Raw genomic sequence first — 25,333 nt, forward strand, 5'->3', positions numbered from 1 at the left:
AGATAAGAGGCTTCACAGGATCACCATCATTAAATATAAATGGACTGAGGGGCTCCGGGATGGCTCAATTAGGCACATGACTCAGGTCATGATCTCACGGTTCGTGGGCTGGGGCCCCGCAAAGGGCTCTGTGCTGACAGCTCAGAGCCTGGAGCCTGCTTCAGATTCTGTGTCTCCCTCTCTCTCTACAGCACCCCCGCCCCACTCACTGCCTCTCTGTCTCTCAAAAATGAATGAACATTAAAAAAAAATGTTTTAAATGTCAATGGACTAGGCACTATACAGACTGGATTTCAAAAAAGATCCAAATATATATAGTTGACGTGAAATATAGTGCATGTGTAATTGATTTACAAAGAAACGTTAAAAGGATATAAAAAAAAGATAAAACATGCCAATCCCAAACAAAAGAAAACTGCTATGGCTGTCTACTACTAGAGAAAGTAGGCATTTAGGAAAGAAGTAACATGATAGATAAAGAGAGAAATTTTATAATGATAAAGTCAGTTCAACAGGCATCAGTACGTATGTGCCCACAAGATAACCTCAGCATGTATAAAGCAAAGATTGAACAAAAGGGTACAGAGACAAATTAACCATCGTAGATGCAGATGTTAACATCTCTTTCTTTAACAGATAAAGAAAACACATCAAAGATTGGTTACAATATACATGATTTGAACAATGCCATTAGCTAACTTCACATAATTGGTATTTACAGAATGATAAAACCGAAACCTGCAGAATGCACATTTGTTTCAAACACACTGGGAACATTCATCAAGACGCCACATTTTGTTCCTTAAGCAAGTTGCTACAAATTTCATCAGACTGAAATGATACAGAATACAATCTTGGACCAGTATGAAACTAAACTGGATATCAATAACAACAACAACAACACAAAAACTAGAAAATCCTCCAACTATTTGGAAGTTAAAAAGAACAAATTATCCATAGATGAAAGAAGAAATCACAAGGGAAGTGTTTTTTGTTTTTTTTAATGTTTGAACCAAATAGTAATGAAAACACAGCATACCTGTATTTGTTAGAAACAGCTACAGTAGCGATTAGAGGGAATTGTAGAGCTTAAAATGCATGTGCTACAAGAGACGATAATTGAAATCAATTATCTATGTCTCCATGTCAACAAATGAAAATTGAGGTGCAAATTAAGCCCAAAATGAGAAGAAAGAAATAACAAAGCTAAGTTCAGGAATCAATAAAAAAAAAAAAGCAGACAATCCACAAATACAAACGGCAAAGTATCTAAGCTACGCTGGGCATCTGTGGTCCCACAAATGATCGTGACAGGTGGTGGTGGTCCAAAGGTGTGGGCTTAGGAAACAGTCAACAGAAACTTGAACCCCAGCTTCACCACTTTTTTATTGGTTTAACTTTAGACAGATTTCTGAACCCTTCTGGGCTTTGGTCATTTAACCCATTAGATGGGAATAATACCCCTTGGAGTTTTTTGGAGGATTAAATTCAAGAATGTTTTTCTGGACGCCTGGGTGGCTCAGTCGGTTAAGCATCCGACTTCGGCTCAGGTCATGATCTCGGGTCCGTGGGTTCAACCCCACATCGGCTCTGTGCTGACAGCCCAGAGCCTGGAGCCTGCCTCGGATTCTGTGTCTCCCTCTCTCTCTGCCCCTCCCCCACTCACATTCTGTCTCTGTCTCTCAAAAATGAATAAACATTTTATTTTATTTTATTTTATTTTATTTTATTTAAAAAAAATTTTTTTAACGTTTATTTACTTTTGAGACAGAGAGAGACAGAGCATGAATGGGGCAGGGTCAGAGAGAGGGAGACACAGAATCTGAAACAGGCTCCAGGCTCTGAGCCATCAGCCCAGAGCCCGACGCGGTGCTCGAACCCATGGACCGCGAGATCGTGACCTGAGCCGAAGTCGGCCGCTCAACCGACTGAGCCACCCAGGTGCCCCTGAATAAACATTTTAAAAAAGAATATATTTCAAACACCTAATACAAAACATGATTTAGTATACGTGGATTTCTCCTTTTCCTTCCCTCCTTTCCTTATGGAAAGGAATTACTCAACTGGACATGTTGATTTCATCAAGACCTGTCTGGATTGTCAATTAAGTTTATTGATTCAAAGTCCATTGATTAATCAGTCAAATATTCAGAACACAGGATAAGTCTGAAGCATTTCTCCAGAGTGCTCTCTTATAGGGTTTTCGTCTTTAAAAATAACCATAAAGACTATTAGAGAAAAGCCACAATGGGGTGACCAAAACCCTATGTAAAGACCACAGGCAGTTCTATAATGTTTTCAACATACTGTTCATTTTCATCAGCCTAAAAATGGCAACATTCACACAATGGCATACCTTCCCTGCTTTTCTAACTTTCCTCACTAAATCTGGTGTTATGCACACACAATATTGGTGAATCATGAATCACATTTAGCCTTGGAAGACTCAATTATGCACCCCATTCCTAAATGTGGAATACATGTATGTCAACATATACCTAATTCCACCTTCACACGGTTAAGCTTTGGTCCAAGAAGAACAGGAATTATTTTACTGCGATCTAAAAGTGAAAAAAAGAAAAGAAAAAGGTTTCAGCGTTGCACTGAGCCTCTCTAAGACAAGTTTTTGTTGCAATATGCTTATACCATGTAACAAAAATTCTAAATAGTCATCACTATGTCATATCTTCATTAAGTAATGGTTGCACCTAATATTGTTTGTTTCACTTTCCATCAATGCAAAGCTAATGTAACTGGAGGGAACACACTAAATTTGGTTTCCTTCAAATCTGTGGCTTCTGCAGCTATGTGGCAGGGGAAAATGTTCATCCAGGAGGGACAACTGCATCTGTACGATTTAGATGCAAAGTCACTGGGACGTGACTTTCTGCTCTTTCTTCCTTCTGTCTGCCCTTCTCAACCCCTCGAAGTTGGATTTATTGGGCACAGGGTCTCTATCCGTGCTTTGGCAAGACACTCTGTCTCAGGTGCCAACCCTCCCCTCATAGACACTAAAGGAAGCACACCTTCAGTTCTGTGCTCTCGATACCTCACTTGCCTCACCTTAGTCCTGGCCCTGCAAGGTGTTCACATGTGTGGGTCAGCTCTACTTCTGTTCACGAGTGGCTTCTGACCTTGACCAGAGGTACATAATACTCTCCACCCCAGCCTCCCTCTAGTAATGTTTCAAAAGTAAATACTTCCCCTAGCAGCCTCCCACTGAATGCTCTCCTACAACCTAGGACAGCTGATAGCTGCACAACACTGAGAGCGCCTGTGGTCATACACTGAAATTGCTGTTGTCAAGTTCTCGTTACTCTTCTGATCAGCACTGGCAACTTTCCTCATGACCTAGACTCTCCCTTCTAGCACATCTGGCACTCCTAGGGCATTTACAAGTAACCTCCAGAGCAGCCTTCCTGGGACATACCTGTCCTCAGCAAACACGATGCCTGAGGACAAGGAGTAAAAGGCAACCCAGGAGCTCTCCCGCAGCGCCCTCACCTACCTGAGCTCTCTGAGAAAGTGTGATGCTGACGAGTGAAGGGTTGAGACGGGAGGGGTGAATGTGTGGGTGAGAACTGGAGGATGAAACTCGCAAAGTGAAAGCCCAGGTGAGTCAGATTTGGTTCCTCTGGGGTTCAGAGTCTCTGGGCAAGCCTGGAATTGCTATAAGTGGACAGCGGGACCTGGGACGCCCCCAGAGAAAGAAGGAACTCTTGGCCTTGAGACTATGGAGGAACATGAGTCGATTCAAGGACAAGGGGGCAAGAGGTGATTTTGCTGAAAATTGCCATTGCTTATCTTTCTCCGGATCCATTTTCTTCCCCCCTGGGAAGAGGTAGTGTCAAAGGGTATCTTTAGGACAGGACGTCTTTAAGACAGTATGCCATCTGCTAAACCTTGAAGGATATCGGGGCGCCTGGGTGGTTCAGTCGGTTAAGTGTCTGACTTCAGCCCAGGTCATGATCTCATAGTTCGTGAGTTCAAGCCCCGCGTCGGGCTCCGTGCTGACAGCTCGGGGCCTAGAGCCAGCTTCTCATTCTGCGTCTCCCCGCCTCTCTCTCTGCCCCTCCACCTCTCACGCTCTGTCTCTCTCTCTCAAAAATAAATAAACCTTAAAAACAATTTTAAAACTTGAAGTGTATCATCGGAAACCCCAAGTACCCTGTCCCCAGCGTGCTTTCCTCCTCATCTGTCATGTCCTACCTCTAAACTCAGCTCAGAGTCTCCTGACTCCGATCTATCTCTGGGCTCCTTCTGCACCCTAACATCACACAGATGTGTCCGGTTTCATACACTAGGCACTTCTATGTGGCTTATCACCTCTCCTGACTATTCCTCGAGAATAGTATAGAACTCACTTCATTGCTTATTTCCCTGCTTCCTTTACCTCCTGTTGCTCAGTACAGTTTATTGAATACAGGCACCCTCAATAAATACCTGCTGAGTGAAAGCATACACTGAACAACAAAAAAAATCCACAAATTACTCGAATACAAAATAAGAGGGAGACATTCTACTACATACAAGTCATTTACTATCCCCCCTCCCCACCACCAATCTCTCCAGGGTGGTGAATGACGCCCAAATTATTTGACCCTATATTTGAGCTAGTGATGCGTTCACGACTCCAAATAAGTTGCCTCTGGATTCCTGTGCTGGGTTAGAAGAAAGAAAACTCTGTTTCATAAGATACATTTCTTTCTTTCCAATTCTAACATTCCTCTTACCTCCAACGATTGTTACGTTGATGGTTTTGGTGACATTAAATAGTTTTCCATTATGAGGGATGGAAAACACACAGGTGTAATATCCCTGATCTTCAAACTCTGCATTCTTCTGTAAAACTGGGTTTGCACCATTGTTTATCTTTTTACAGTTCTGTTTTGTGAAAAAAAAATCAAAATATTTTAAGTGAAAGCAGTATCATATTAACATTGATTAAAATTTTAGAAATATTTTCATAGAAAAAGGGAAACAGGACGAAAGGTAGAAATTTCTGAGTCGATATCCCAGTGATTTGGCATTGCCTATAGAGCAACAATGAAACACAGTCCCATTACCTGTTATTATTACGGTTATTAATACATGCTGGGAAGTAGAATATAGGGGGAACTATAGCTGCTTCCATCATTTTCTTTTGATCTCTCTTTTACACACAAAGAAGGGAAGGGGTAAATAGAGAGGGAGAGGGAGAATGGAAGGAGGGCGGGGTGGAAGAATGGAGCACAAGGAGGAGATAGAGAAAACTAAACAACAACAAAATCCCTGCTTGGGTGAAACCTTTCTGCATTCGTAACACTTTTAATCTAACCCATGTACTCAGGAACACCCGTGGTGGGGGTAGTGGAGATAGGAGCAGAATTACGCAGAGACCTGAGTACCTAACTGACTACCCACCCCCCCTTGATGTCTTCCACAGAAGACAGTGGACTGATCAGAAATGTATCAAGAATATTCAAATATGTAGGCACACACAAACATGTCTCTCCGTCACAAATTTCCATACGGGTCACAGGAATGAATAATAGGAAAAAAGCCACCTTCTTCAATCGAGCCATCGGTCACCCATAGAAAAGGTTCTGAAGCAATCTAAGGTCCAGATACGGAGAACAGGAACGACACTGCTAAACTTGACTATGTGATGCTGTTCCTGCAAACGCCAACAAGAAGAACGTACTGCGCACATACTTCTCTCGAACCTGCCAAAGCCGGCAGCAACTGGGGCCAGGCCCAGAGGTCACTAGGAATGGGTTTGTGAAGCACCCACATGTGTCCCTCAACTCAGTAAATTGTTTCTGTGTATGTCAAATTTTTATAAACCCAAACTGTGTTTTTGAAGGAACTTTAAAATATCAATGTCTCTTCGTTTTTACTTCTAATCAGTTGTTTACTGATTTAGCTTCCTTGCTCTCCTCCCCTCAGGTACGCCACAATCTCTAAACAGGCTGAGAATATTGAAGTGGTTAATCATCTAGCTAAAAATAACCTCTCATAGGTCTCTTTTCTACATTTAAACATCCGCATGGTGACATTTCTTAAAACCTAGTGCATGGAACCTTACAAATTTATATGTATTGTCAAGTATTTGCACACTTGACAGGAAATAGAATCAAGTGAACTCAGGACTAACTCAGACGTTTGGAAAACATGTGGGTAAGAGCTCTCCTTGAAAACTCACAAGTAAACAGTGGTCAAGCAAAATATGCAAACAGAAGTTTCTAGGAAATCATCTGTGGCTTCAACTTTCCCAAGGGCTTCTGTCTGGATCACTCTCCCATACAGCTCATTAAAACTTCCATGACAGGGGCGCCTGAGTGGCTCAGTCCGTTAAGCGTCCGACTTCGTCTCAGGTCATGATCTCACAGTTTGTGAGTTTGAGCCCCGCCTCGGGCTGTGTGCTGACAGCTCAGAGCCTGGAGCCTGTTCGGATTCTGTGTCTTCATCTCTCTCTGCCCCTCCCCGACTTGTGCTCTGTCTCTATCTGTCTCTCAAAAATAAATAAAAATGTAAAAAAAACACAAAAAACAACTTCCATGACAGAGTCACATTTGTTCTCCTATAGAAATAATATAATTTGTGTTATGTGTCTGCATGTATGTATATTATGCATGTGTATATTATGCATGTGCATACTGTACATTTGTATGTAACACATATGTGACTGCATATATAATATCCACAGTACTGTCTACAAGAGCTCCTACAATTCAAGTTATACCAGCTGAAGAACATAGGCAATCCACAAAAGAAATAATACTGAGATGCAATAAAGATATAAAAATGTTTAATTTATTATTAAGAAAAGAAATGGGGAAAAAAAACACTAAAAATTACAGAACTTCTGCATGTCATGTTTCTAAATGTTCTAAAGGTACGACTTCTTGGTGTGGTAGTGGTGGTTGAAAAAAGCGTTTTGAACTAGCACAGCTCCCCAGAGAGGAGCCAGCTAATGCACAGCAAAAGCTGTAAATGTGCTCATGGCCATTGATCCAATTATGCTACTTTTAGGGATGCGATTAAACAATAAAATTGTACATACACCCTAACAGTTACAGGAATGATATTTATTCTAGCCTTATAAACAATAGTGGAAAGTAGGAAACTAACAAATGTCTAATACCAGGGGATTAATTAGATGCAAGTATAAAGCACAATGGAATCCCAGATTTGGAAGAATGTTTAAAGACACAGGGGAATAATCACAACATAATTTGTAGAGGATAAAGGAAAAATCCAGGCATAAAATACCACTTTTTATTTTTTAAAAGGTTTTTTTAAAATACCACTTTTTAAAAGTAGATGTCGGGGCTCCTGGGTGGCTCAGTCAGTTAAGCCTCCGACTCTTGATTTTGGCCTCAGCTCATGATCTCACAGTTCATGAGTTCGAGCCCTGAGTCGGGCTCTGTGCTGACAGCATGGAGCCTGCTTGGTATTCTCTCTCTCCCTCTCTCCTTCTGCCCCTCCCCCACTTTCTCTTTCTCAAAATAAATGAACAAACATTTAAAAAATAAAAAATAAAAGTAGATGTTTGCACACACACACACACACCCTAAAGTCTCTGGCTGGTGGGATTATGAATGAGTTCTGCTAACTTCATTGTCCATTTTTCCATCTTCCAATTTCACAAAAGGAACTCATATGTTTAGGGGGGAAAGTATATACAATGGAATTTAAAAATGTAAATATACGTGGCAAGAGAAAATGCAAATCCTTAAGCTATCTAGCAATCTTAAAAATCAATTGACCGGGGCGCCTGGGTGGCGCAGTCAGTTAAGCGTCCGACTTCAGCCAGGTCACGATCTCGCGGTCCGTGAGTTCGAGCCCCGCGTCAGGCTCTGGGCTGATGGCTCGGAGCCTGGAGCCTGTTTCCGATTCTGTGTCTCCCTCTCTCTCTGCCCCTCCCCCGTTCATGCTCTGTCTCTCTCTGTCCCAAAAATGAATAAACGTTGAAAAAAAAATCAATTTACCAAAACAGAAGGGCAAGGAAGGAAGGGCAAGGAAGAAGGAAGTGTTATGTTCACTGAACAGTTCGGATGGGGCAGGGGCTCATTTTAGCCACCCCGCCTGGCACCTGGCTCAGAGGGGTCGGCTAAGCTGTGTGTGTGGTGGGGGGCCATGCGACCTGCATGTGATGAGACCAAAATGCTCCACAGCCATCAGATTCTTACTTTGGAATTTTGTCCTTTGTTTCCTCAAGTCTTTTATTTTTAAGTTTATTTCTTTCTTCTTTTTTTTTTTTAATTTTTTTTCAAGGTTTTTTTTTTTTTTTTTTTTTTTTTTTTTTTGACAGAGAGAGACAGAGCATGAACGGGGGAGGGGCAGAGAGAGAGGGAGACACAGAATCGGAAACAGGCTCCAGGCTCCGAGCCATCAGCCCAGAGCCTGACGTGGGGCTCGAACTCACGGACCGCGAGATCGTGACCTGGCTGAACTCGGACGCTTAACCGACTGCGCCCTCAGGCGCCCCAAGTTTATTTCTTTATTTTGAGAGAGAGAGTGTGCAGCACACAGGAGGGGCAGAGAGAGAGGGAGAGAGAGAGAATCTGCACTGGTGGTGCAGAGCCTGCTGTGTGGCTCGAACTCACGAACCCATGAGACCATGACCTGAGCCGAAAACGAGAGCCGGTGACTAACTGAGCCACCCAGGCGCCCCTTTCCTCAAGACTTAAGTTAAAATATTTTAAAAGCATTACCTTATACAGTGAAGTTCTATTGGCCAATGGTTGAAAGTAGTCATGTTTACAGGCTACGTGCAAAGATTTCTGAACTTCTACAGTTTTACTAGTTAGTAGTTTTTCAACAAAACAGCTGCCTTTACTTCTTCCAATGACATTTAATTTCCATTTACGAGTATCATTTCTATGAAATAAAGGTTTAAAGATATTTTATTAGTACACAGACTTTGCAAATACCACCTTTCAGTAGCCAATGAAATTCTTTCCTTATTATTGTATAAAGAGACTTATTCATTGACGCCCAGACCCTGCCCCCTTTTGGCCCTGTGCAGTAAGAAATGTAACAATTGTCATGGGACAGAGGCGAGGGGCGGGGAAAGAGAAGAACCTGAGGGGCCCTACACCCACACCCACACCCACACACACAAACACCCTATTGCATACCATATATTATAGATACCAGGACAGAAATGTTTAAAACTTCAGTGAGCTTTGGAGATGGACAAGTTCAAAGATTCTTAACCCAGGATGGGACAGTGGCATTGGTTTCATGAGGTCCACAAACAAACTCCTGAATTTGTTTTCTGGAAGTTTGTATATATGCATTAGGTTTTATATTTCTCTGGGCTGTTTCTTCCAATCCTTTTCTCTTACTGTTGAGTAAACCCAAGTCTGGAGCGCCTGCCCTCACCGTAGCTGTAGTAGCACGTTATGTGCCTTACTGAGCAAAAGTTAGTTTGAATAGTTTTATTGTTGTTGTTCCTTCTGATTAGAAATTAGTAATCTGGAAGAGGAAACAACTTTAACCGTGTTTTTATAAAGGGTCTCCTTTTTTTTAAGTTTACTTATTTTGAGAGAGATAGAGAGAGCAGGGGAGGGGGAGAGAGACAGAGATACAGAGAAAGAGAGAGACAGAGAGGGAGAGAGAGAGAGAGAGAGAGAGAGAATGAATCCCAAGCAGACTCCTCGCTATCAGTGCAGAGCCTGATGGGGCTCGAACCCATGAACCTGTGAGATCATGACTTGAGTTGAAATCAAGAGTTGGACACTTAACTGACTGAGCCACCCAGGTGCCCCTAGAAAGGAGCTTCTAAGAAAGGAAATGTTTGCAACCTGATGTTTGTTTAACCTGAACTACAGGGATCCACATACTAAATACAACAGACGTGTGTTAAATTGTCCTGTGTGTGTGACACGCTTGTACCGACCACAGGCTCTTACAGCCCCGACTCTTACGTCTGTGGTAGCATGGGAGGAAGACTAGCACTCACTGAGTTCCAGGGATTGTCCTGAATATGTACAATGGAGATGGCTATTTCCCTTACTTGTGATAAGAAAGCTAAACTTCATGTAGCAACAGGGCCAGGATGCAAACGCACATCAGCTCGGCCCTCAAGGACAGGACTGCACTGCCCAATACTATGCTTTCACAGTCGATGTGACTCTGGCCCCTCCTTTGAGTATGCATTCATACAAGATTGACCAGGACTGGGAGGGAAGTGATGGGTGGGCTGAGAGGCTGTCCTGAAGGTTAAAAGCAGTAGGTCAATGGCCATGGAACATAATAGAGCTACCTGGCCCTTGAGATGGATTCGGAATCCCGTTGGTATCATCTTCTTCTCAAGTGTGTCTACTGTTTCCCCTACTTCAGCCCCACTGAGCTGAACAGAGACCTATTTCCAGATATTTCTATCCCGTCACTTATGAGGAAGATAGTGCATGCATATTTCCATCTTATCAGGCCATATTGTTTTCTACCTCTGCAATCCTCAATTCCTAACAGTAAGTCCCGACTGGTGGAATGCTTCCGTGTCCCCGCCACCGCACTGTGCGTGCCAAAACAGGCAGATGCTGGCCTTGCTAGAGGAACTCAAAGGATGGTGTGAAGCTGAGGCCAATGGGCCCAAAGCTGTGATCATCTGTGTTCTCATACAAGGCCATCCCTTCCTGGTTGTGGAGCTACTCCTGCCACACAGGAAGGGACTTGAAAAGCTCTGGGCCATTCTTCTGAAGCCCCTTACCAAGCCAAGCTTGCTGTTTGTCAATCCCGAACATGATTGAGACATGATTTGCATGTGCTTTTTTCCTCTGTCTTCATGTCCTCCCCTCTACCACTGAAAACCCCCTCTCTCCTGTGTCCCCTCCCTTCTTGGTGGATTTTCCCCCTTAACATTTTATCTGACTTTAGGATTAAAGTATCAGTCTCCAGAAGCATTTGATTATTAGCAGAAGACTCCCTAGAAATGAAAGGATTATGGTTCTAATGGGGGGGGGGGAGGAGGAGTCCAGGGATGGAATCTGGTCTTTGAAGGATTCCACACAAAATTCCAAAGGTTCACTCACGCATGTGCACACACATGCACACACACACACACACACACACACCCCTCTGAGGCAAACCAGTGCACCATATTTGAAAAAGCCCCCATCTTCAATGCCTCTAGGTGTCCAAACAACCTGTGTGGGTTCCCATTTATTTTCAAAACGATTGTCGAGGCCGTTCCTCATACCATCACTTTTGTCTCATGTTATTCGTCAGCCTCAAATACCCTTTAATGTTCGTCACCACAGCTCCTGAGTCACCTCGTTGTTCCTGGCCTCTTGCACCCTCTTCCTGGTTCTCCACATGTCTCTGACAGCCTATCTGTTGGATTATTCCAATTTTCCTTCCTAACCCAGGCTGTGTTCCCCACCTTCCATATTAGAAAGACAGTTCATGCTTTCCCTCCCTGTCTCCAAGCGACATTTGTAGGTAACTGTCTCTTCCCCTCCATGTGCTCCTTCTGTCCAGTCTGGAATGCTTCGTTCAATCATGCCTTTATTCAGTCAGGATTAAGGAGATCTTTTTTTCCACCATTTGTGAATATTCATTCTACATTAGTGTGAGAAGACCCAGTTGTGATCCATTTCTGGAATCATCTCTCTTAAAGGGTCACATAAAATCCACTGCTGGTCAAAACAAACAACAGAAAGAATTCTCAAATGTTCTCTCTGACTCCTGGGAGTTCCTATGCATAAAAACAAACCCAAATGACCTCATTTTGTGTAAAACCACAGGAGCGATAACAAGGTTTCATGGTGATATCTCACTGCGCTCTCAACAGCACTGTTGACAATGATCGGGACCCACCCCAGAAATCGACTACATCTACCACGACTCACCTGACCCTGAGCTATCTTCCACAGGTCCGTCTCACATCTCCATAGAAGCATACATACACATACGCACCTACGCTAGCACGCACAGTACATCACAAATGTGCCAGATGAACACTATGTCACCAACACTACTAATCCATCACATAGAGCCCTGCTTGTCCGAGTTACTCCTTCCCACCTCACCAAATAATGTATAAAGAGAACCCAGCTCAGTGATAATCACTGACACAGCGGTTGCTCTCATTTCATAGAACTTATGACTCTTGATGAGGAGTGTCCTGGCGTAGACTGGAGTGGTCTGGCCTGCGAAGGCTGTGCAAAGCCCTTTCCGCGCTGCCTTTCCCCCTGCCCCTGGCTGTAGGCTTGTGATTGGCTGCAAAACCCACACACTCGTCATGAACACTACTACCTTGTCCCCAACAGATCCCGAAACACTGAACTAGGATGTGTCTGTATCAATTCCAATCCCTCTCCTCAGCCTGCAGATATCACCCAGGAAGCTGAGGCCACCCCCTTCACTGCATGTTCATTATGGAGCTTCACCAATTAGTCCATTTGGCCAGCAACTCTAGACAACAGGAACAGTTGAGTTTTAAAATGAATTTCATCTGATACCTACTTACCTTTGGTAAAGATCCCCTGAAAGATAAGGGAATCTTTCGTTAAGATCACTAAGAAGATAGACACAAGGGCAATATTTAACTTAATTTTCCAATCATGAAGTATTGATCGCATGCTGGAAGAAGAGTAGGGGGGAATAAATGCATGGATTATTCTTTCAGACTGCTGTATATGTGACCGGCTGAGCTAAGTCTAGGGGTGCTACGAAACATACTAACACAAAGAGAAGCTATACTCACCCCATTTGGAAAAAGTAAGATCCACTGTCCTCCAACTCAACTGGCCAAAACTCCAAAACATAATCGTGCAAAGTAATTCTGGGGGAACTGCTTGAGTTTAGCTCAATGCGTCCATGTGATCCACTGCTCTTGTACCATTTTATGGTGTTTTTTTCACTATCGTGCTCAGATGCTGATGAGCAGTATCTCAGATAGAAAAATTCCCCTTCCACTGCAGTGATGCTATGACGTGAAATACATGTTTCTTCATAAGATTAGCAAAGGAAAAGGAAAAAAAAACACAGGTAAATTTTGTCTTTCCTAATGCATTAGGAGAATAAGCCAGGTTAGTAAGAAAATTGTAAGCAATCTCAGTCTGGTGGGTTTTCTTATCTTAGGGTCAATTTTTCCAACATCAGGGCACTTTCAGGACGTAAAGGAAGACAACGTTTCCAACAGATTTTCCCAAACAGGACGGTACCAAAACTTAACCTATCATAACTGAAAGACAGATAAATGTAGTGTAAGCTTTTCAAAGAAAACGCTACACATTACAATTTCCTTGTAAAGAAAGCCACAGAAGTCACAATGTTGCCACATCTACGCCCAAACACCCCTAGCTGGGGAGTCTCCGTAGAAATAAAACCAGAAACCTGGAGGCCTTAGAGTTCATCATCTGCCTCAGCAGAAGTGTCACCTCGCCTGTTCTCAACCAGCCTACCTAACCATTTCCTGGGCAGACAGAGAGGGATGGTTAAGGGGCTCCTATGTAGCTTAGAGCGTGTGTGAGTTCATTATCTCTCCAGGTTACCACGTGGTTCATCAAGAATTGATTAATATAATATCACTCCAAATCCAGGTATATGTCACTTCCCTCCTTGAGTGCTTTTGCAAGCTGTCTCTTTCTCTCTCCCTGCCTCCCTCCCTTCCGCTTTCCCAACTAACCCAGATACTCTAGCTTTGGAAATTTATCTAATTCTGTCAGCTAACAGAGTCATCATTCCCGTCCTTTTGAATTTGTGATAGTTCAAAGTCAGCCCTCATGGACCCTTTCCATATCCTGTTTTCCAGTGGCTCCTGGGTGCCCTTTTACTTTATTGATGTATAATTAACATATAATAATATCAGGTGCACAACATATTGATTCAACAATTCTATACGTTACTCAGTATTCACCATGGTAACTGTGGCCACCATCACCATACAATGTTATTAAAAATATTATTGACCATACTTTCTATGCTGTACTTTCCATCCCCGTGACTTATTTATTTTTATTTTATAAATCATAGTTTATTTCTGTGCTTAAAAGAGATATTTTATATATCATACATTGAAATAATTATGCTTAATAATACTTTCTATGTTTAAAATAAATATTTTATATATCATATATTGAAATACATATTTTATATATTTTAGTATAATTTTATATAGTTTAATTTATAAGTTATAGTTTATTTCATAGTTATTTTATAACTGGAAGTTGTAATCCCCTTTTTCTATTTCACTCAGCGCCCCACCTTCCCTCGGGCAACCACCAATTTGTTCTCTGTATTCAAGAGTCTGGATCTGTTTGTTTGCTCATTTGTTTTGTTTTTTAGATTCCACATATAAGCGAAATTATATGGTATTTGTCTTTCTCTGTCTGACTTATTTCGCTTAGGATAATATCCTTTAGGTCCATCCATGTTGTCACAAATGGCAAGATCTCATTCTTTTTTGTGAATGAGTAATATTTCATCACATGTTCCCACACTAATTTATTTATATGCCCACAAACAGGATTAACTGAATTTTGAGAATGAGAATCCTTAAATTAACTAGAGCACTTTGCGGAAGGCATGGAGAAAATGCCTCCTCCATACTTAGGGTCTATTTCTCAAAGCAGTTGTTTGGTTTTAATTCGATGTTGTTAACCACAATGTAAAGAGGAAGTGGCTCAAATGGTAGACGCATTCTTTGAAAACATGGATGTCAAATCTACCTCAAAGTACAAGTGTTACTGAACATCAACCTTGTGTTTGGTGGTTGTTATAGAAGCTCCATTTTACATTTCGGTCCTTTAACGTAGAAGGTGTGATACAGGTGTAAGTGTTAGTGTTAGCTTCAATTGACATCCGAAAGGATGGTATGTCCAAAACGATGTAATTTATTTTCCTGTTTTAGAAGTACGACACACATAAAGCCATACAATATGTGCTCTTCTGTGCCTGGATTCTTTCTTACATCATCATGTCTATGATAGGCATCCATGTTGCTGCATGTAGCAGTGATCTGTTTTGTCTCATAGTTATGCAGTATCCATGCCGTATCCAGTTGTGTTTGTATATGATAATTTAGCCATTCTAGTGGTGTTAAACATACGGATTATTTCCAGATTTTGGCCAGTCTTTAAAAAAAACCAGAAACTTCCATAAACATCTGTGCCTGTGTTGTGATAGACATATCCACCATTTCTTTTTGGGAGTAGTAATCCTTTGAAGAACCCTAACCTGGATTACATTCTTTCCAGGGGTAGATGGTTGGAGTTGGAAGTTCACACTCTCCTGGCAACTAATGGCTTCAGCTACCTAATCCTATGCTTAACACTAAGGACTTTGTTGATTAGAAATGGTTTTTGGGGGCGCCTGGGTGGCTCAGTTGGTTGAACGTCTGACTTCCGCTCAGGTCATGATCTCGCGGTTCGTGAGTTTGAGCCCCGTGTCGGGCTCTGTGCTGACAGCTCAGAGCCTGGAGTGTGCTTCAGATTCTGTGTCTCCCATTCTCTCTCTCTGCCCCATCTCTGCTCTGTCTCTCTCTGTCTTTCAAAAATGAATAAACATTAAAAAAAAAAAAAGAAATGGTTTTTGCTTGAAAAAAAATGACTGGAATTCAAGCTGTGCAGACTGCCCAGGCAGGTACTCACTCCCATTCTTACATGAACAGAGAGTAAGAATCCAACAGCGTCAACAACCTAGACCCTTTGGAATGATATCTGTGTTTGGAATTGTCTTGAGTTTGGACAGTAAATAGGATGCTGTCACTCAACTTCTACTAGGTTAAATGAAACCTCATGTAGAATACTGTCATACTTGCCTAGATTAAAGCCTTTATGAAGGTTCTCTGAAAGGACAAAGAGCAGGGACCTTAGTAAACTTACAGAATGGGCTGTCTGGCTGTTTCTGAGCCTGAAACATGTTTCATTGTAATTTGGGAGCAAGGTTAGTTATTAGTATATGTCTACAGAGCAAGGTGCCCATGATGCACGCTTTTCTGCACCTTGCTTTTTCAGTCAGCAGTTTCTAACAGAGGATTCCATATCAAGAGGACCAGATCTACCTCCTTCAACATCTGGATAGTATTGCACTGTATGGATCTCAATAAAAATGGACCCACTTTAAGTAAATATTAGACAGGAATTATTTGAAAGTATCAATTTGTTCTCTCTCCAGCAGTAATTCTCAGAGTTGGGGATATGGGCTAATATGCTTCCCTCTCCTAGATGACAGGTCAAGGCAAATCGGTATTGGCATTCCCACTTTCTCTTCCAAGGCATAAGGAGAACCTTGCTTATCAGTCATGTGTCTCTTCTCCAAAGGATCCTAATGAGACCCCAGAATCATTCTCGATAAGTTTCCAAGTGATCACTGCTACTGCTAATCAGTTAAAATTGCTATCTGCCATCTGATATAAAGACTACATGTTTTCCCTAGTCTACACAGTCTTTCTTAGGTACTCCTTCTAACTCGAATATTTCCCTCAAGACCTGTAAAGTATTCCCCCTCACTGTCTTCATCACCTAAATAACAAGATGAACCTTGGCCTCCGCGTTGGCAGAAAAATAATGTGTATAAAACTTGCTAAATATCAACAATAAAGATGGGTGTGAACTCTTCAGTTTTCAATAACACAAAGCAGAGTTTCACCTCAGACAAATGTAATGTGTTTCCACACACGATCCTGCTCTCTCTACATAAATTCAGAGGATTAAATATTTCTTTTTCAGCAATCCCATATGATTCTTTACTTGATTCCATTTCTATGAACGTTTTATTCTCTATGCCAGGGACACGAATTGGTAACTCTCAAAGTAAAATTTAAAACCACTAATGTTAATAAATTCAGCATTTTCAGTAGCCACCTCCACATTAAAAAAAAAAAAGTGAAACCGTGCTCTTCCCTCTCAACTACCAATGAAGTATGTCCATGAATGATTATAATTACTTACCTGAGGTGCTTGTAAACATAAGTGCCAAAAGTGTTAAGAGCAGTTCTATATGACGCATATTTAGGATTCTGTTTCCAGTGGTTTCTCTGGAAAACAGAGCAAGATGGGTTCAGCCAAAACTTGCAAACAAAAGTATACCTGTCTCATGAAGGAGATTTTAAAACATCTTCTGGCATGCAAACTCTAAAAAAATCAGCACAGTAAGTTTCCATATCCCTTAATAGAGTCACCAAGTGTTCTCAGAACTTTCAGCCATATAGAATTCATCACATTTCAAGGCAGGAAAAATTCCTAATAATGCAATTTTCTAATACAAGAGAGTCTGCTGTACAGAAAATCTACTATTCTATGAAAGAACATTCTGTGAAGTGCCAAGATATGTATGGCAGGTCTACTCATGTAGGGGTGTGTGTGTGTGTGTGTGCGTGTTCTTTTTCTTCTCATCACACCAAAATGCTCATTGTGATCTTCATGTGTGGCTTGAATTTTTAAATATCCATCTTTCTTCATCAGAACTAAGTTCTTGATAAGTTAGGAATTAAGTCTGTTTTGTCCATTACTATATCACTAACATCCCAGCACACAGTCGTACAATGCTTAGTACATAGTAAGGACTAATGCTCATTCCGGAGGAACAGGTGTACGGATGTGTGCACGCATGTGTCTATACACACATGCCCACATGTGTTTATTTTAGGGAAACAGAGACAAAGCAAAAGTTTCCTACACTCCAAGTGCCTAATCTACATTGGGTCAATGAACTCAAATCTATGTTGAATTTCAGTCGTACTCTAACCCATCTTTTGTCCTGTGAATTACAATTTTAGAGAGTAGGACAGGGGAAGGGGGCAGCGGGGCTCTTCCCCTGGGTTGGCATCTCCAGCCGAGTCTCTAATTCTCTTATTAACTGCCATGCACCTCCCATACTTAAAAAAGAAGAAAAACAGTTAACGTCCAAATCCTGGATGAAGTTTAAGGGCTATGCAGTCAGACCATTTACATCAATCTTTATGAATAACATCACAAAGCAAAGCATCTGATGTAATTTCCAAGAGATAATAATCAGTCACGTAAAGGGTTAAGTAGGTATGGAAAGTACCAAGTGTTCAAAATAACTAAATTAGAATATTTCTATGGTTCTATGGTTTGAAATCAATCCCCCACCCACACTCACACACACATATTTATTATTAACTATCTATTCTCTTACCTTGGATAGAATGAAACGTGTTGTTTCCTCTGGTGAAGGTTGACACAGCCTTATAAAGGGCACTGCTATTTTTTCTTGGTTTTGGTTTTTGTTAATTTTCAAGGTCTACTGAGAGATAAAGTTATTAAGAAATAATCTAGCATTCTGATGAGTTAACTCTGAGTTTCAATATGAATCATGTTAAGATCCCAGTATACAAATTAGCTGATATTTGTACTGCTCTGTGTATGTAAACATAAAAATTGTGTTGTGCTTTTATGGATTTAAAAGATTAAGATATTAAATAATAGAACTCATTTGCAAAAGAAAAGCTATTCTGGAAATGTCACATTTGGTACCATGTGTGATGTTGATTTTTTTTTTTTTTGCCTTTCCATAATATTTGAATTTCTTTCTTCTTTCTTTCTTCCTTCCTTCTTGCTTTCCTTCCTTGCTTCTCTCCTTTCTTTAAAAAAAATTTTTTTTTCTGATTTCTAAAGTATTATATGCCCAATAGGGGGCATCTATAACATGAAGATTGAAAAGAAGAAAATAATCTCAATATGCAAAATAATTTAACATGTTTCCTTGTGCTTTTTCTACATATTTTTTCAACTAATTAGGATTATGTTTAAAAAGCTTCACGGGGCGCCTGGGTGGCGCAGTCGGTTAAGCGTCCGACTTCAGCCAGGTCACGATCTCGCGGTCCGTGAGTTCGAGCCCCGCGTCAGGCTCTGGGCTGATGGCTCAGAGCCTGGAGCCTGTTTCTGGTTCTGTGTCTCCCTCTCTCTCTGCCCCTCCCCCGTTCATGCTCTGTCTCTCTCTGTCCCAAAAATAAATAAACGTTGAAAAAAAAAAAAATTTAAAAAAAAAAAAAAAAAAAAAAAAAGCTTCATATCCTGCATTTTCCACTCATTAAATGAGCACCTTCCTGTGTCACAAAAATGTCTTTGCTACCATCATCTTAATTGCTACATATATTCCTTGATATGAGTCTAATTATAATTTATAAGATATATTTGATTACAAAATAACCCCATGGCCGTCTTCTCATGTAAGACGATATGTATGTTTTTGGAGCACGGCCTCTGGGGCCAGACTGGCTGGATTTGAACCCTCATCCTACTCTTTATCAGATGAATAATTAATTAAAGAGTCCTGCCTTTCCTATGTGTTGACAGCGTAGTTATAAGTATGGGCCCTCTGTGCAAGCACTCTGTGGAAATCTAACAGCATGACTGCTCAGGAAGTGCAAATATATGCAAGCACACACACACACACACACACACACACACACACACCACTCTCTCCTCTTCCGTTGTGTTTTATTTTTCCATTCATAGCACTTATCGCTAACGGATACACTTTATTTTATGTTTGTTTATTATCTGCTGAATTAACACACACAGTAGATTCATTAACTATATACAGTTGGGCATCTTAGGTGATCACCTGATCCACTGTTACACCAGCACAATCTTACTTTTGAAATGCTTCTTAAATCATGACATTTTGGAAAATACGTTTTAACAGTGAATGTGAAGTCTACCTTGAGCTTAAAAAAAATGATAATAATAATGCCTGGGTCCCCACCCAGACACCTGAGGTACAGCCTAGGCTTCCTGATTGCTAAACATCATCCGGGTGATTCTAATATGCAGCCAAGGTAGAAAGACACTAATCTAGGGGCTTATTTGTATACTGAGAAGTAAACTTAATAGACCACAAATATACACATTTAACGATAATATTTATTATTTAAGACATTAAGTACCTGTGCATATATATGTATGTGTATATAAGTGAGTTATCTATGTGCACACACACACATACACACACAAAGAATACTCACAAACTTCCCCTAAATCACCACATGGAACGAAGTTTTCTCTAAACGAAAAAGGTTCTCTTCTAAAAATTGTGGGACTTAGAGTGAGGATACAGACACAAGCCAACTGTTCTCTCTGAACCCAGCGTAGTACTATCCAGGGCCCCTGCAGAGTGTCTGAATGTTCATTCCTGAGTCCCTGGTTCTGTCCAACTGCCCTGTTTATAAACCCCACCCTGAGCAAAGTGACCATTCTCTAGAAAAAAATAATAATAGTTCACAGAATTTCTGCTGAGGAAGCTGAGACTGGACCAGGTGAATAGGTCCAGATTGTAGAAAGTTACACTGACCCACATAAATAGATGTAGATTGCTTCCGTGAAAATTACCCATTAGCAAAACATAATTGAGTACCTCCTAAGATAAGCTGCCTTGATGAAAATCTTAACACCAGTGATTTTTAAAATAACTGTTTCTCTACAGTGTTCAATGCCTAAGTGTTTCACTCAGCCTTCGACATGACAAAACCACCAAATGCAAAGAGGAAAAAGCGATCTTGGACATAAAACACACACATGTGCACACGTGCGTGCACATCCACGCTTCCACTCCAAGGAAAGCAGCATTTATGTTGAACGAGGGTTGCCCTGTGCAGGGCCAGGAGAATCATTCCCATTTCATAGTCTTTTCCACAGACACCTGCTGTGATCCTTCTGCTTCCCCCACCTCCACCTGTGCCTGTGCCAGTCCTGCTACTTGAACCCTTCCTGCTTCTAACTGTCGGCTCCCTGAATTCTAACAGCCTGGCTCAATGGTTGCCTTCTCAAGGAAGCTCTCCAACGGCTGGTGCCCCAGACACCTGCACACTTGTACACACTGCATTCCCATTACTCCTGATTCATCCCCGCTCCCTGGGACTTCCCTGAGGCCAGAGACCCTGTCTTTCCATGTTCCCACACCACTTGCTCAGAGCCTTTATACGTTTTTGTGCCGGTGGGAGGGGGGAGCAGTCATACCATCCCAGAACCTGCATAAACCCAGCTTCTCCCAAATCTACACCCTCCCAAACCATCCAAGGACCTTGGGTTGAGATGTGTGCCCCAGATCCCAGCGTTGCACAGCACCAAATGAGTGTTGGTGGAGGTTCCCAAGAATAGACCAGGGGAAGGGGGTGAAATTCATACAATCACCTCAGGTGTCTATATCTGCCTGGGATTGCCCAGTCATTAATTTTTCTCATAACTGCAGGGCGATTTGCTCTCACTCCTGGAGGCACCTCGAATTAAAGGCAAACATTTTGGAATCAGAGAAATTTTGTTGTGAATCTGTGATCTATTACTTAGTAGCTGGATGCCCTTGGATAAATAACTAAACATCCCTGTGCTTTGGTTCTCCTCCTTTAATTAAGCATAATGATAGTGCCTACTTCATTTGGCCTACAGGAAGAATAAATAAAAATAATGCATCTAAAAGTTTTCTACGCCATGTCAGACAAGAGCTTAATAAGTGAAAACTACCAAATATTTTAGCCATTTTCACTTTTTCAGGAAAAAAAAAATTGGGGAAGTTTTAACCTTTAAAATTATACTATCAGGGAAAGTTGATGATGCTGTCTCATCAACTATTTGTGTGTGTGTGTGTGTGTGTGTGCATATATATGTGCATGTATATGCAGACACATGCACATATATACTCCATATTTATATACATATCTGAATATATATATATATATATATACAGTCCTTACATACGGTGACTCCACTTATGATTTTTTTTTTCATTTATGATGGTGCAAAAAGAGATACACATTCCGTGGAAACCGTATCTGGAACCTTGAATCTGTATCTTCCCCCAGGCTAGTGTTACGCCCTAGGATCCTCTCTAGTCCCAACTCCTAGTGGGCCAGGGGTTCACGACGGTGAACAATAGATACACTTACAACCATTCTGTACCCAGGCAACCATTCTGTTTCTCACTTTCAGCACACTATCCGATCAACTGAATGAGATACTCAACAGTTTATTATGAATGAGGCATTGTGATAGAGGATTTTGCCCAGCTGTAGGCTACTGTATGTGTTCTGAGCACCTTCAAGGTAGGCTGGGCTAAGCTATGATGTTCAAGAAATAGATTCATGTTCCAGTGACTTAAGATATTTTCAGCTTAGGCTGGGTCTGTCAGGACTACCCTCATCCTAAGTGGAGGCAGACCTGTACACATAGTGGCATACATACTAAGCTGATCTTGTTTTCAGAATCCTGGCCCCAGGAGGGTGGGTCGCCCTTTGCCAGGCGGGCCGGCAGCAGAAGGGAGGGGGCAGGGGGTGAGGATGGCATCCGGGCGCCGCTTCTTACCTTCAGAGGGGAGTCCCCGAGGCTGGCGCGGGGGCGGCCGTCCCTCCTCCACCCTGGTGGCCTCGGCGACAGAGGCAGGAGTTCAAACAGCAGGTGAGAAACTGCAATCGCCGCCTCCCCAGCGCTGTGAAACACGAAAGGAAAGAGAGGAGCCGCAAGTGTGATTAAAGATATAAGGCAACTAGAGAAGGTTGGAGGAAAAAAAAAGGGGGGGGGGTACAAAAAAAAAGCAGAAGAAAGAAAAAGCGTCCGGCAGCCGCCGCGAAGGCTGTAGGTGGGACGCTGCCCCTGCCCAGTGTCTGCAGTGTTGGAAGTGGGGCGCTGCTGGGTCCCGCAGAGTGTTCCAGGTCTGGGTTGCTCCAATCGAAGATGCTCCTGGTCGAGGTTTGCTCCCAGTGGGGGGCTAAGGGATGGGGGGAATCCTCCCAGTCTGCGGTGCTCCTCTGAGAGGGGTACGCCCTGGCGCAGGCGTGCCGGCCCCGGAGTGCTCCTTGTCTGGGGCGCCCCTCCCAGCGTTCTTGGGGTTTGGGCTCCTCCACCTGGGCGCCCCGCCTCTGAGTTCCGGGAGCTGCTTGATCGCGGCGGCGACTGCACACAGCTGGAAAATCCCGCCTCGCCCTTGCACGGAGGTCGGCTGCGGTCCCCGGCGGGTCGCGGCGGGTCTCGGGAACTCTCGGCCGGTGGGCGGTGGCCGAGGGACCCGCAGTGCCCTGGGCGCTCGGTGCTGCATTTGCACACCCTACAGGCCGCCGAAAGGTTTGCACCAGAGTAAAGTCAACCCGCCCGTGGGGCAGAGGGGCACCGACTGTGGTCAAGGGGAAGGAGCCAGGGGTGGGGGCTGTAGACAGGAAAAAGGCCAAGTAACAGCTCCAAAATGACAGGACGGCTTCTAGAAGTTATCCAAGGTGAGGAGGAAGCCATTGTCTGAAGCACTGAAACCTCAGATCTGTGCCGAGGCCTTCTGCCTGTGCTGGGGGTTGGGGCGGGGGCGGTTCTCTCCTGGGAAGTAATGGAGAGGGGTCAGAGGTGTTGAACTGAAATTTTAGATTGTTTAGAACAAAAGAAGGGCAAAGGAGAACTTGTACTCCTAATTTTTTGTTTTTTTGTTTTACTGTGGTAGAACTCAGGATACATTTTTAGACTGGTCTGTGGTAGGGTCTTTCCAAGAAAAGTGAAGAACGAAACCATGGCTGACAGGAAGAACGTTTAATGAGACAATGGTTTTCATCCTTTTTACTCGGTCAAAATAATTCATCATATAATAAAAGAGAATAATCATATAATTATCTCAAATGCAATAAGAACAAGCATCTGACAAAATTCAACAGGCTTTCTTCAAATAACACTAGGAATACTGAGAATAGAAAGGAACAGTCTTGATCTGATAAAGAATGTCTATAAGAAACCTGTAGGTAGTTTCATCATTAATACCGAAACACTTTGCTTTTTTTTTTTTTTCTAAGATGGGGAACAAGATAAGGATGTTATCTTTCATCTGGGACAATCCTGTTGTAATAAGCAAAGAAATAAAAATAGAAGACAAACAGATTGGAAATGAAGAGATAAAACTACTGTTTTTGACAGAGGGTCGATTTCATGATCACCCTTTGAAATTCACAAAAGAGTTACTGGAAATAATAGGTGAGTTCAGCAAAACCATGGAATAAAAAGCCAATATACAAACTCAAGTGTAATTCTATATACTAGTAATGGAAATTTGAAAAATGAAACTTGTTAATAATACCACGTATAATACCATAAAAATTAAATACCAGGGTATAAGTCCCTTGAAACATGTACAAATTGTCTACAATGGAATCTACAAAATACTGCCAAGAAAAATGAAAGACCTAAAAATTGGAAGATTGGAAAGACCTAAAAATTGTTAAGATATCTATTCTGCACAAACTGTGGAGTTTATATAGTCTATACATTTTTGACTCTATACATTATAGAGTCTATATATTTCATGCAATCCAAATCCTAGGAGGAATTTTCAAAGAAATCGAGAAACTGTTTCTAAAATTTATGTGAAAATGCAAATGATCTAGAAGAGTTAGAACAATCTTGGGGAAAAAAGAACAAAGACTTACACTGACTTGAAGGTTTACAATAAGGCAATACTAATCTTAACGGTGATATTTGCATGAACATATAAACAGAAAATAATAGAGAGTAGAGTAATAGACCCACACATTTACAGCCTATTGATTTTTGACCAGGGCACCATGTCAGTTCAATGGAGAAAGAAAATTTTTTCACAAGTGTTGCTGAAAAAATTGGGCATCTCTGTGGGGGAAAAAATGAAGCTTAACCCTCCCCTCAGCCTATATACAAATATTAATTCACAGTGGACAATGTGATCATAGTGAACATAAAAGCTGGAACCATAAATACTTCGTGAAGATCCATAGGAGAATATCTCCATGATGTTGAGATAAAAACAAACAAACAAACAAACAAAAACAAACACAAACAAAAACTTAGGACACATAAAACACTAACCATATAAGAAAAATTGATCAGTTGGGTGTTATCAAAATTAGAAATGTCGGCTAATCAATGATTTCATTTTAAAAAAAGGAAGAGATAAGGAGGTAAGCCTGGAACAATTCTCACCTTACACCTATATGAAGAGAGATTTATATACAGAATATATTTTAAAAATTTCCACACATCAACAATATGAAGAGAAACAACACAATTTAAAAATGTGCAGAAGACTTTACTTTCACTGAGCAATACATGAATCTTATTGGTGAATAAGGTCATGAAAAAGGTTCAACATCATTAATCATCAGGGAACTGCAAATTAAACCATAATGAGGTTCATTTGTCACCCACTGAAATAACTAAAAGGAAAAGAAGCCTGACGATACCAGTCATTGGTGAGGATTGACTCAATCATAAGAGCAGTCTCATACATAACCGTAGGAAACATAAAATGGTACAATTTGCCAATTTGACAGTTTCCAAAAAGGGACCAGTCCTAGGTATCGAGCTAAGAAAAATACAAACACAAGTCCACAAGAGTGTTCACAGTCTCCAGATCCACAGTAGGTACAACATGAAAC

General features: G+C 41.7%; 1 protein-coding gene across 4 annotated transcripts in view; it reads right to left on the bottom strand.

The window, feature by feature from the left end:
• The window catches only part of IL18R1 (interleukin 18 receptor 1), a 35,412-nt gene extending 12,591 nt beyond the window's left edge, over nucleotides 1-22,821 (bottom strand). Inside the window, exons 1-7 of one of the 4 annotated variants that reach the window (XM_047068207.1) lie at nucleotides 22,260-22,821; nucleotides 18,100-18,207; nucleotides 16,890-16,975; nucleotides 12,701-12,944; nucleotides 8,700-8,865; nucleotides 4,734-4,884; nucleotides 2,499-2,561 (exon numbers count right to left, since the gene is read on the bottom strand). In XM_047068207.1, coding sequence (XP_046924163.1) covers nucleotides 2,499-2,561; nucleotides 4,734-4,884; nucleotides 8,700-8,865; nucleotides 12,701-12,944; nucleotides 16,890-16,947 — 682 coding nt within the window. In that variant the 5' untranslated portion in view covers nucleotides 16,948-16,975; nucleotides 18,100-18,207; nucleotides 22,260-22,821. The remainder of the gene's footprint in view (nucleotides 1-2,498; nucleotides 2,562-4,733; nucleotides 4,885-8,699; nucleotides 8,866-12,700; nucleotides 12,945-16,889; nucleotides 16,976-18,099; nucleotides 18,208-22,259) is intronic. The other 3 variants (XM_047068206.1, XM_047068204.1, XM_047068203.1) reach the window with 3 other exon arrangements.
• Between the last annotated feature and the right edge of the window lie 2,512 nt (nucleotides 22,822-25,333).

Source organism: Lynx rufus, unplaced genomic scaffold (genome assembly GCF_022079265.1).
Source record: "Lynx rufus isolate CCGP_SWC_20201006 ecotype Redwood Valley unplaced genomic scaffold, mLynRuf1.p SCAF_8, whole genome shotgun sequence".
Classification (NCBI taxonomy): Eukaryota; Metazoa; Chordata; class Mammalia; order Carnivora; family Felidae; genus Lynx; species Lynx rufus.